A 13,741-nucleotide genomic window follows, 5' to 3' on the forward strand; every position below is an offset into this window, starting at 1 on the left:
CCGGAGCCAGAGATGGAACCGGCGTCAGAGATGGAGCCGGAGCCGGAGAATGCTCCGGTGAAGCCACAGGTGACAGTAGGCCAACAGGAGAATCAGGAACAGGCGAAGGAGATACAAAGTCCTTACGACGTCGGGAGGGCGATGTCGATCTCAGAGCCGCATCCCTATCCGAGTGATGTCGAGATGAGTGCCTCTTCTTTTTCTTGTGCTTCTTAGACTTAGAAGCATGCCCCGAAGTCGACTTCGACGCCGACCTCGACCTCAATCTCGACGTCGATCTCCTCCGGCCTCTTTTTTCCTTCTTCATCCTTGCGATGAACAATTTCGCTTCCCTCTCCTTAAGAGCCTTGGAGCTCATCTTGCGACAGGCACCACACGCAGTCTTCATGTGGATCCGTTATCGACATGTGTTTCCCACATTCTCGACAAGGCTTAAATCCAAACTTCTTCGTCGACATTTCAGCAGAAGAAGAGAGAGAGAAACCAGCTGAAAACAAAGTAACAAGAACAGCTACAGAAAGAGAGTCCCGAAATCTGTTGGCGTCGACGGCACGGAAAAAAGGGAACTGACGTCATCACGCCGACGAGGTCTTGTTATGGAGCCGGTGACGTCAGCGGAGTCGCGAGCAGAGCAGTGTCTCTGTGACGTCGTCTTCGACCTCATCGGCGTGGACTGCTACAAAAGTTTCCTAATGTTGCTGGCGCAGGGGATATTCACAAGGTGAGGAATCCACTGGCAGATGTATCCATCAGAAGGAGAGTTATTGGAGGAATTTGCTAATTGGGAAGGTTTTGGCTTCCTTTTCAAAGATTGACAGAGAAGGAATTCTTCTGATGGATGATGGTAGCGAGTTCCAGATTCTTGGTGCAGCCCCAGAGAACGCTCTGTTATAAGTTTTTTCTTTGCGGAAGCAGGGTGGCCGGAGCACACGGTCTCTGGAGGACCTGGAGTTGCTGAAACCCCCAGATACCACGAGTTTCTGGGCGAGATATGCCGGGCGTTCGTGTACAAGGCTTTGTGTGTGATCTAGGCCAGCTTGAGCTGGATTCTGCCTTCAAGTGGAAGCAAGTTCAAGGCCTTCAGATGTGGTGAAATGTGGTCAAGTTGTTTTGAGCCAGAAAAGAGTCTAGTTGTAGCGTTGAGGCAAGCTTTCAGAGGTACCGTGGAAGTCTTTGGTAGGCCAGATAGGGTAGAACAGCCGTATTCAATTCTAACGAACGCCTGAACTGAGGTTTTCAGGTCCGAAGTTTCAAGGAAGGGTTTTAGCTTTCTCAAGTAGCTCAAGTGCAACCTGGCAGTTTTGGCCATCAAGTTCATGTGTTCACGCATATTCAGGTGGCTGCCCAAGGTTATACCTAGAGATTTAGCAGAATCCACTAAGGTCAGTGTGCAGTTAAGTGCTGTGATCGAGTTAATAAATTCCAGGATGTCATTGGAGTTTTTAGGGGGGGGGATGAGAGGGAACTCAGTTTTTTTGGCATTTAGTTTGAGCTGGTTGTTAGCGTGCCATTGAAGAGTCAGTTTCAGGGCGTCATTCAGATAGGTAATCTCCTCAAGAGAAGAGATTTTGATGTAGATCTGAGTATCATCGGCGTACATGAGTGCTTTGTATTTCAGATTTGCTGAGAGCACGGATCGGCCTCGGGGAAGTTTGAAATCCCACCTCCTGTGTTGCAAAATCTTCGGAGTCCTTTAGGAGCTGCACAGTTGCACATCGACAGATGCGTCTTTGGTGCCTGCCTTCCAGGGGAGTAACTCCTTTACTCCAAGGGAGATTCTTCGGTCATCCAACGTCGTGTAGATAGTAGAAGTTCTGGGATTCTGTTGCAGAGTTTCGTCCAGGTAAATCTGAAGTCCTGTAGCCAGGGGTTCCAACTTTATACCCAAGGAAGGGGTGGGGCAAACTCTGGGGACCCACCTATGGGAGGGTCAGGACAGAGGGGTGGCTTACACCCATGTCCTTTGTCCAGTTTCGCACCAGAGCAGGTGCTGGTAGCCCCTGCAACCGGTTTGAGCTGGACTATGCACAGGGACACCAGATGTGCCCCCAGTGCAGACTTCAAAGCACTCTCAGAGTGCACCCACCCAGTCCAAATACACTAAAGCCTGTCTGAGAGGTGGTCACACCTCCCTGTTACAGGAATCCTATTGTCCAGCCATCCCCTGCCAAAGTTTCGTCCAGCAGCAGGAGGGCAGACGCGTGTCTGTGGCTGGCAGCATCCATTTTGTGATGCCAGGGTTTTGCAAAGCTGGTACCGGGTGTACCGGTGTAGTCATATTTCTCCCTCTAGTAGGGTGGAATCATACCTCCCCCACCAGGTACTGGCGGGGGGGGGGGTATAATTCCCAGGTGTTTGACACCTTAAACAACATGTTTCCGTGCAGCCGTTTTAAAGTTAGCATTTATCGCGAGGTTATAATGCACTTAAAAGTATATGGTTGGCTGCATCACAAACAACCCCGGAATAAAGGTTCCGAAAGCTGCAGAGGGGCTCTACTCATGCATGGGCACCCTCTCACATTAAACCCAGCACCCTGCCTTCAGGATTGTTAAGGCCTGCCATAGGGGTGACTGATAGGTTTACATGTGCAGTGAAATGGAGAGATATAGTGAACCTATATCTCAGTAAGGGGTGCATACACCACCTTACACAGGTTGCTGTAGCAGACCTGTTGTGTCATTTTGAATGGTCTCCCAGGGGTGGCATAATACATGCTGCAGCCCCTGAGATGCCTCTGGGGTACCTATGCCCTAGGTACATAGTATACCATATACTAGGGACTTATAAGGGTACCCCAGAATCCAATCTGTGGTGTACCTAAAGTACATGTAATCAATATAGAGAGGAAGCAGCTAGGCTGGGGTCCTGGATAGCAGGGTCCCAGCCAGACTAAGTCGAAAAACAGTGAAACACCAGCAAAAAGTGGGGGTAACTATAAGAAGCAGATCCTACTCTCCTACACGCTGAACCAGGGGTTCTTGTCTTTGATTTGGGACCTTTTGAGCTTTAAAGGGGCCAGATCATCCATAATGTTAGACATCGTCGAGTTGTAGTGCTCTGTGAGGTCGTTGACCTTAGATAGATTTGGGGGGGGGGGTGGAGGGTAGGTCGTTCTCGCAGCGAGCAGTCAGCTTCTCAAGGTCAAGGTTCTTAGTGTCTCTGAGCCAGCGTTTTGGTTTCACTGGTTGCCCATGTCTTTTCATGGGGTAGACAGGTATTAGGAAGGTGATGGCATGGTGGTCTGACCAGTAGCATGGATCAATTGAATTCAGCCTGACCGCCGATACCTTAGCAATGATCCAATCCAAAGTGGCGCCTTTCGAGTGGGTTGGAAGGGTGCAGGCCTGGGTGAGTGAATGGTCAGCGAGGAAGGCTTTGCTAGCGGTGACCTGGCAGTCATTGGGGTCATTCCAATGCAGTTTAGAGTCACAGAGAAAAATGTAATTGGAGTGGGGGGAGACCTTAGCTGTAATGATTTCAATGAAGAGATCCACAAATGTGTCTGTAACGGGCTTGTGGTGACAGATACGCAGGACCAGGCTAATCAGTTATCAGGAGGGCTTTATTGCACACAGTAGGCTGGACAGTCTTGGCTTCAGAAATTATACAGAAAGATTGGGGAGTCCGACTTGTCTGGACGGCAAACAAAGTTTAGGGTACGCTGTGCGGGCGTCCTCTTAAGCAGTTTGTCCGGCCAGGATTCTCAGTCCGGTTTGACCCAAAAAGAAAAGAAAATCAACAATTAGGAGTGTCGCCTTGCAACGTAGGAAGAAGGGCCGGGAGTGAGGGACACCGTGCTTTGGTTCTGACGACTCGCGTTTTCTGGGAGACGTGCCTAAGTGCTCAAGGAGGGGTACTGCTAAAGGGGGTGGTGGTTATTTACAGAGGGCTAGCAGGGCTCACGGTGTCACAGCGAATGGGGGCTCCTCTTTCCCACCCAACCCGCGACTTTTCCCCGTACCTGCTCCAGCCACGCTCCTCCCCTGGGAACGTGGCAGGGCGCTTCGCGGAGACGTTGGCCTCCTGGCTTGTTGAGGTCCGCTCCCGGGGTTCTCTCGTCAAGGGTTGCTCTCTCTCCTTCCGTCCACTCGTCTCGGTCCGTCTTCCTCCTCCACTCCGGTTCTCTCTCCGCCTCCCGGGAAACGCCGTCCGCTGTCTTCCTGGTTTCTCTCTCCTTTGAACTTCCGCCGCTTGTGACGTCATCCAGGGGAGGGGTTTCGGTCCATGGGAACTCTGCATTAAAGGCACCATGTCCTTTTTCTTGCCTCCAGTCTTGTGGAATGTACGGAGTCCACTCGTCCGTTCGGGGGTGTTCCTCTGGTGGCTGTAAGACAATAGAAGGGGGCAGAGAAGCGTCGGATGACCAGCTGTTCCATGAAGTCTTTACTGACTCGGGTATGTCCCGTGCCCCGTCACAGTGTCCTTCATGCCTAGGGGGTGGTAGAAGATGTGCAATTTGCATAACTGAGTAGTGTTGTTCCAAATTGAGAGAGCAAGATATTCACAGGAGTCCGTGGGGTCTGCATGGAGTTCTCTGACAAGGAGGTCGGAGCGGTAGATGCAAGCAATGCCTCCCCCTATATTTATTTGTCTATCAAGTCTAACGATGTTATAGTTTGGCGGGACCAGTAAGTCAGGGTAAGGAGATGAAGATTCATTGAGCCAAGAGTCGGTTAGGAATGCTACATCAGTCTTATGGCTTAGGATGAGGGCGGCGACGTCAGAGGCGTGTCTCGCAGCAGAACGGCAGATAAGAAGGAGGCCAGAGAGTGGAGCATTGGGACACATTTTGTAAGAAGGGGAGGATAGGGGCACTTGTGTTAAGTTGTTGCTGTTTACTTTTCTATTACAGAGAGATGATGATATATTGGTGTTGATTGAGATAGTGGGAATCAGGTAATCGACTTTCTTGTCAGGAGGATGGGGGCGCCAGGGGAGGTCATGCAGGATGAGAGGAGGGCTAGAGTTTCCTCCTCCGAGAGTAGTTGGGACGTTTGCGAGGGCGAAGGTATCTGCTGGCCTGCGGCATGGGTTGGAGGGTGGGTATGGTGAGAAGGGGAAGGACTGAGTTAAGGGAGGGCTTGCGGGAGGCAATAGAGTGCTTAGTGAGGAGAAGGATGTTCTTCCAATCCAATAAGCATTTCTAGATTCTCTGAACTATGATGAATACTCTAGTTCTGGCGGCGGGGGTAGCATTCCACCCTTCTAGAGGGAGAGACATGTTCACACTGGTCTAACCCGGTAGGACTTTCCTGAGCCCTGGCATCACAAAATGGATGCCTCTGCCACAGACACGGGTCCGGCCTCCTGTTGCTGACCGAAACTCCGGCAGGGGAAGCCTGGACAATAGGTTTCCTGTCCCAGGGAGGTGTAACCACCTCCCCAGACAGGCAGATGTGTATTGGGGCTGGGCGGGAGCACTCTCTGGTGCTTTGAAGTCCTGCACTGGGGGCACACTTGGTGTCCGTGTGCATAGTCCAGTTCAAACCGGTTGCAGGGGCTACCTGCCCCTGCTGTGGTGCAAAACTGGACAAAGGAAATGGGTGTAACCACCCCTCTTTCCAAACCCTCCCATTGGTGGGTCCCTAGAGTATGTCCAACCCCCAAACTTTGAATAAGTATGGGAACCCAGTCCTTGAGACTTTAGATTACCCTGGACGAAACTCTGCAATATATATCCTGGACCTTCGACGTTCTACTTTGCTTAGAAGACTGAAGAAATCTCCCATGGGGTCAAGCAGTGACTCTCCTGCTTGGCAGGCACCAAAGAAGCAACTGACCGATCTGCATCACTGAAGCTCCCGCCGGACGCTGAAGTCTTTGCATCACCAGAGGTGGATTTCCAGACTTCCCCGAGGCTACCCTAAGTCCACAGCAAAGCTGAGGCCCATGGCTATCGTGGGTGACGTGGAACCGAGACCCTTGGACACCGTGATCTTTTGCATCATCTTCCTGGTCTTACTTGAAGTTTTGCTTTGGGCTCCGAGTAGCCCCAGCCTTGAGCATCTCCTGCACCAAAGATTTCTGGCCTCCAGTCCACGAGTGACCCATGGGCCAGTTTGCAGTGCGACCGCTCCAGGCTCCTTCGCGATCGCTAGCCCGTTGGCTAGTGGGTCCCCACAAAGGCAACTCCTCTTCTGATTGGGCTTTCCTGGTTGCTCCAGACGTGCCTCGCTGGGTGAGTCCCCCAGACCTTGCTGGTCTGCACCGCCGTCCTTTCTCTGATTCCAAGTGACTTGCCGTTGCCAAGGTTTGTTGGGTCCAATCTGGTCGTTGACACCGCAGCACTCAACAGACTTTGTGGGACAGCTCAAATCCAGCTCCTGGTCATCATCGGCGCCTCCTGGACCTCGTGGCTGAATAGTCAAGACACCCGTCAACTCACCTGAAGCACCCGACATCTGTGGGCATTGGTCAATCGTGCCCTTGGTCACTGGTAAGCGACCCAGACTCTGTCCCCTCTGCTTTCAGATTCCTTCCATCCTAGATCCAATCTTGGATCACTTCGGACACTTCTCCTCTTAACGGCAGCAGCACTTCTTTGCCAGCTTCCATTGAAATCAACGACGCGACCCGACATCAAAAGACACCTGTGCACCCGGCTTCCCTGGGTGAGGTAACACAAGTACTCCGGTGCTCCCGTGGGTGCTAGCCCTAGAACTTCCTAAGTCCAAAAGGGTATGGTCCTGACTCGATTATAAGTGTCCCTAATCTTTAAATATACAACCGGGACATTGCCCATAGAAGTTAACGGGAACCTGCTGCTGTGTTCACACACTGCACACGGCCCCCGTGGGACCCCTGTGTCACTACCTTGGGGTCCCAGCGATTCTACAGGCTCTAGGCCTTGTGCCTAGTTCAGTCGTGGTTCTTATACCACTTTTTTGGTATATGGTTTGAAACGCCCCTGGGGCCCAAACATGTATTTGTGCTAATATTGTTGATAACTAACGTGTAACCTAAGCACTTCGAACTCCAGTCTCATAAAGAGACTAGAGGGGTGTGTTTTATCTTAAATACATATATTTTAAATATATACCTGGTGTGGTTGTCCTTTCATTTGGTCATTCAAGAGATTATAGACTGGTAAAACAAGCTGCTTTACATTCCTTCAAGACTTAGCCTGAAGGCTGCTCTCCATACCTACCACTAGGATAGCTTTCAATAAAGGTTGTCTTTAACTTATTCACCATAAGGGGTTGTTTGGACTGATACAAGGTACCCACTCAAACTAGTGGACAGCATACATCAGGCCAACCTCTCACACCATCCTTCCGAGGTTATTAAACTGAGCACCATTTAAACTGAGTAGTATCAACACCTGTTTTGGTGCTTAGAAATGGCAGGATGTGGTAGGAAACACTATATAAAAAGTAGTATAAAGCCAGGACAGAATATTTACAGAGACACAAGAGCACCTTACAGAGGCCCTGAGCAGTCAAAGGGAAGTGTGAACTGACACTGGGCAATTCAGAGCCCTCCTTGGCCCCAGGATGGCGCATCCTAGCCTCACCTGTCTCCTCGCGCTCTCCTGGCACGGCGAGGCTCAGGTCCTGGTAGAAGGTGGTGATCCTGGTGCCATCAGCGTGCTCGACGATGAAGGTGCCATCTGTTCTCTCGACAGTCACAACCTTATCCTCTCGGGTTATCATCACCTGGAGAGAAGCAGACAGGTGGAAGTGAGGGCCAAGCTTTGTACTCTAGGTCTCAACTGAAGCTTTGTCTCAATAAACTCGATCTCTCATTTTTACAACTTTAAAAACTAGACACCTGGAGTAAGCGCTCTTGGAAAAAACTCAGACCTTCAAAAAATAATCTGGTGAAGGTTGAAAATGAGTGATGCTTAGTTTCATTTGTAGAGTCCATGATTTCACAGGATTATTGTCCTACAAATCTGAAGCACATATTTACAAGTATAGTAGGTTTATTATACCAGTGTCATTTACTCGTAATCTAGAGATTCCTTTGTGCCAGCTCGTACTCTGGATCTTAGCCAACCATCTCTCCACACACCTCACTGGAGCTCTCAGATGGTGCACCGTCGCATGTCACATATTTGGCGGGTGTTTCCCCATTTCCCAAACTCTACATTAGAACCACAAGTCCTTCAGCATCTGGAGCCCAAATGAGTAAACTTTACCACTAGCATTACTTGACTTTAGACTTCACCTGCAGTACTGCACCTGTTCCTGGCTACTGAACCCCACACGCAGTACTGCACCCGTTCCTGACTCTGCTCCCACCTGTAGTACTGCACCCGTTCCTGACTCTGACCCCACCTGCAGTACTGCACCCGTTCCTGACTCTGAACCCCACCCGCAGTACTGCACCCGTTCCTGACTCTGACCCCACCTGCAGTACTGCACCAATTCCTGACTCTGACCCCACCTGCAGTACTGCACCCATTCCTGACTCTGAACCTCACCTGCAGTACTGCACCCGTTCCTGACTCTGAACCCCACCCGCAGTACTGCACCCATTCCTGACTCTGAACCCCACCCGCAGTACTGCACCCACTCCTGACTCTAAACCCCACCTGTAGTACTGCACCCGTTCCTGACTCTGAACCTCACCTGCAGTACTGCACCCGTTCCTGACTCTGAACCCCACCCGCAGTACTGCACCCGTTCCTGACTCTGAACCCCACCCGCAGTACTGCACCCACTCCTGACTCTAAACCCCACCTGCAGTACTGCACCCGTTCCTGACTCTGAACCTCACCTGCAGTACTGCACCCATTCCTGACTCTGAACCTCACCTGCAGTACTGCACCCGTTCCTGACTCTGAACCCCACCCGCAGTACTGCATCCATTCCAGACTCTGAACCTCACCTGTAGTACTGCACCCGTTCCTGACTCTGAACCTCACCTGGAGTACTGCACACATTCCTGAATCTGAAACTCACCTGCAGTACTGCACCCGTTCCTGACTCTGAACCCCACCCGCAGTACTGCACCCGTTCCTGACTCTGACCCCACCTGCAGTACTGCACCAATTCCTGACTCTGACCCCACCTGCATTACTGCACCCATTCCTGACTCTGCTCCCACCTGCAGTACTGCACCCACTCCCGACTCTAAACCCCACCCGCAGTACTGCCTCCATTCCTGAATTTGAAACTCACCTGCAGTACTGCACCCATTCCTGACTCTGAACCCCACCTGCAGTACTGCACCCGTTCCTGACTCTGAACCCCACCTGCAGTACTGCACCCGTTCCTGACTCTGAACCCCACCTGCGATACTGCACACGTTCCTGACTCTGAACCCCACCCGCAGTACTGCACCCATTCCTGACTCTGAACCCCACCTGCAGTACTGCATCCTTTCCTGACTCTTAACCCCACCTGCAGTACTGCACCCATTCCTGACTCTACTCCCACCTGCAGTACTGCACCCATTCCTGAATCTGAAACTCACCTGCAGTACTGCACCCATTCCGGATTCTGAACCTCACCTGCAGTACTGCACACATTCCTGACTCTGATCCCACCTGCAGTACTGCACCCACTCCTGACTCTAAACCCCACCTGCAGTACTGCACCCATTCCTGACTCTGAACCCCACCTGCAGCACTGCACCCATTACTGACTCTGAACCTCACCTACAGTACTGCACCCATTCCTGACTCTGAACCCCACCTGCAGTACTGCACCCATTCCTGACTCTGAACCTCACCTGCAGTAATGCACCCATTCCTGACTCCAAACCTCACCAGTAGTACTGCACCTATACCTGACTTTAAACCTCACCTGCAGAACTGCACCCGTTCCAGACTCCGAACCTCACCTGCAGTACTGCACACATTCCTGACTTTGAACCTCACCTGCAGTTCTGCACCCATTCCTGACTCTGAACCTCACCCACAGTACTGCATCCATTCCTGACTCTGAACCTCACCTGCAGTTCTGCACCCGTTCCTGACTTTGAACCTCACCGGCAGTACTGCATCCGTTCCTGACTCTGAACCTCACCCACAGTACTTCATCCAATCCTGACTCTGAATCTCACCTGCAGTACTGCATCCATTCCTGACTGTGAACCTCACCTGCAGTACTGCACCAATTAGTGACTCTGACCCCACCTGCAGTACTGCACCCATTCCTGACTCTGAACCCCACCCGCTGTACTGCACCAATTCCTGACTCTGACCCCACCTGCAGTACTGCACCCATTCCTGACTCTGAACCCCACCCGCAGTACTGCATCCATTCCTGACTCTGAACCTCACCTGTAGTACTGCACCCGTTTCTGACTGTGAACCTCACCTGCAGTACTGCACACATTCCTGAATCTGAAACTCACCTGCAGTACTGCACCCGTTCCTGACTCTGAACCCCACCTGCAGTACTGCACCCGTTCCGGACTCTGAACCCCACCTGCAGTACTGCACCCGTTCCTGACTCTGAACCCCACCTGCAGTACTGCACCAACTCCTGACTCTAAACCCCACCTGCAGTACTGCACCCACTCCTGACTCTAAACCTCACCGGCAGTACTGCACCCATTCTTGACTCTGCTCCCACCTGCAGTACTGCACCCACTCCTGCCTCTAAACCCCACCTGCAGTACTGCTCCTGTTCCTGACTCTGAACCCCACCTGCAGTACTGCACCCGTTCCTGACTCTGAACCCCACCTGCAGTACTGCACTCGTTGCTGACTCTGAACCCTACCCGCAGTACTGCACCCATTCCTGACTCTACTCCCACCTGCAGTACTGCACCCATTCCTGAATCTGAAACTCACCTGCAGTACTGCACCCATTCCGGACTCTGAACCTCACCTGCAGTACTGCACCCGTTCCTGACTCTGAACCCCACCTGCAGTACTGCACCCGTTCCTGACTCTGAACCCCACCTGCAGTACTGCACCCGTTCCTGACTCTGAACCCCACCTGCGATACTGCACACGTTCCTGACTCTGAACCCCACCCGCAGTACTGCACCCATTCCTGACTCTGAACCCCACCTGCAGTACTGCACCCTTTCCTGACTCTTAACCCCACCTGCAGTACTGCACCCATTCCTGACTCTACTCCCACCTGCAGTACTGCACCCATTCCTGAATCTGAAACTCACCTGCAGTACTGCACCCATTCCGGATTCTGAACCTCACCTGCAGTACTGCACACATTCCTGACTCTGATCCCACCTGCAGTACTGCACCCACTCCTGACTCTAAACCCCACCTGCAGTACTGCACCCATTCCTGACTCTGAACCCCACCTGCAGCACTGCACCCATTACTGACTCTGAACCTCACCTACAGTACTGCACCCATTCCTGACTCTGAACCCCACCTGCAGTACTGCACCCATTCCTGACTCTGAACCTCACCTGCAGTAATGCACCCATTCCTGACTCCAAACCTCACCAGTAGTACTGCACCTATACCTGACTTTAAACCTCACCTGCAGAACTGCACCCGTTCCAGACTCCGAACCTCACCTGCAGTACTGCACACATTCCTGACTTTGAACCTCACCTGCAGTTCTGCACCCATTCCTGACTCTGAACCTCACCCACAGTACTGCATCCATTCCTGACTCTGAACCTCACCTGCAGTTCTGCACCCGTTCCTGACTTTGAACCTCACCGGCAGTACTGCATCCGTTCCTGACTCTGAACCTCACCCACAGTACTTCATCCAATCCTGACTCTAAATCTCACCTGCAGTACTGCATCCATTCCTGACTGTGAACCTCACCTGCAGTACTGCACCAATTAGTGACTCTGACCCCACCTGCAGTACTGCACCCATTCCTGACTCTGAACCCCACCCGCTGTACTGCACCAATTCCTGACTCTGACCCCACCTGCAGTACTGCACCCATTCCTGACTCTGAACCCCACCCGCAGTACTGCATCCATTCCTGACTCTGAACCTCACCTGTAGTACTGCACCCGTTTCTGACTGTGAACCTCACCTGCAGTACTGCACCCGTTTCTGAATCTGAAACTCACCTGCAGTACTGCACCCGTTCCTGACTCTGAACCCCACCTGCAGTACTGCACCCGTTCCTGACTCTGAACCCCACCTGCAGTACTGCACCAACTCCTGACTCTAAACCCCACCTGCAGTACTGCACCCACTCCTGACTCTAAACCTCACCGGCAGTACTGCACCCATTCTTGACTCTGCTCCCACCTGCAGTACTGCACCCACTCCTGCCTCTAAACCCCACCTGCAGTACTGCTCCTGTTCCTGACTCTGAACCCCACCTGCAGTACTGCACCCGTTCCTGACTCTGAACCCCACCTGCAGTACTGCACCCATTCCTGAATCTGAAACTCACCTGCAGTACTGCACCCATTCCGGACTCTGAACCTCACCTGCAGTACTGCACCTATTCCTGACTCTGATCCCACCTGCAGTACTGCACCCATTCCTGACTCTGAACCCCACCTGCAGTACTGCACCCATTCCTGACTCTGAACCTCACCTACAGTACTGCACCCATTCCTGACTCTGAACCCCACCTGCAGTACTGCACCCATTCCTGACTCTGAACCTCACCTGCAGTAATGCACCCATTCCTGACTCCAAACCTCACCAGTAGTACTGCACCTGTACCTGACTTTAAACCTCACCTGCAGAACTGCACCCGTTCCAGACTACGAACCTCACCTGCAGTACTGCACACATTCCTGACTTTGAACCTCACCTGCAGTTCTGCACCCATTCCTGACTCTGAACCTCACCCACAGTACTGCATCCATTCCTGACTCTGAACCTCACCTGCAGTTCTGCACCCGTTCCTGACTCTGAACCTCACCGGCAGTACTGCATCCGTTCCTGACTCTGAACCTCACCCACAGTACTTCATCCATTCCTGACTCTGAATCTCACCTGCAGTACTGCATCCATTCCTGACTCTGAACCTCACCTGCAGTACTGCACCAATTAGTGACTCTGACCCCACCTGCAGTACTGTACCCATTCCTGACTCTGAACCCCACCCGCTGTACTGCACCAATTCCTGACTCTGACCCCACCTGCAGTACTGCACCCATTCCTGACTCTGAACCCCACCCGCAGTACTGCATCCATTCCTGACTCTGAACCTCACCTGTAGTACTGCACCCGTTTCTGACTGTGAACCTCACCTGCAGTACTGCACACATTCCTGAATCTGAAACTCACCTGCAGTACTGCACCCGTTCCTGACTCTGAACCCCACCTGCAGTACTGCACCCGTTCCGGACTCTGAACCCCACCTGCAGTACTGCACCCGTTCCTGACTCTGAACCCCACCTGCAGTACTGCACCCACTCCTGACTCTAAACCCCACCTGCAGTACTGCACCCACTCCTGACTCTAAACCTCACCGGCAGTACTGCACCCATTCTTGACTCTGCTCCCACCTGCAGTACTGCACCCACTCCTGCCTCTAAACCCCACCTGCAGTACTGCTCCCGTTCCTGACTCTGAACCCCACCTGCAGTACTGCACCCGTTCCTGACTCTGAACCCCACCTGCAGTACTGCACCCGTTGCTGACTCTGAACCCTACCCGCAGTACTGCACCCATTCCTGACTCTACTCCCACCTGCAGTACTGCACCCATTCCTGAATCTGAAACTCACCTGCAGTACTGCACCCATTCCGGACTCTGAACCTCACCTGCAGTACTGCACCCATTCCTGACTCTGATCCCACCTGCAGTACTGCACCCATTCCTGACTCTGAACCCCACCTGCAGTACTGCACCCATTCCGGACTCTGAACCTCACCTGCA

At 52.4% G+C, this 13,741-nt stretch overlaps 1 protein-coding gene across 1 annotated transcript in view; it reads right to left on the reverse strand.

Annotated features, from left to right (window-relative positions):
- The window catches only part of SPAG17 (sperm associated antigen 17), a 1,802,643-nt gene that overhangs the window by 486,278 nt on the left and 1,302,624 nt on the right, over window positions 1–13,741 (reverse strand). The window contains exon 32 of the mRNA XM_085620708.1: window positions 7,517–7,658. Within this exon, the coding sequence (XP_085476834.1) occupies window positions 7,517–7,658 (142 nt within the window). The remainder of the gene's footprint in view (window positions 1–7,516; window positions 7,659–13,741) is intronic.

This window comes from Triturus cristatus, chromosome 8, assembly GCF_964204655.1.
Source record: "Triturus cristatus chromosome 8, aTriCri1.1, whole genome shotgun sequence".
Classification (NCBI taxonomy): Eukaryota; Metazoa; Chordata; class Amphibia; order Caudata; family Salamandridae; genus Triturus; species Triturus cristatus.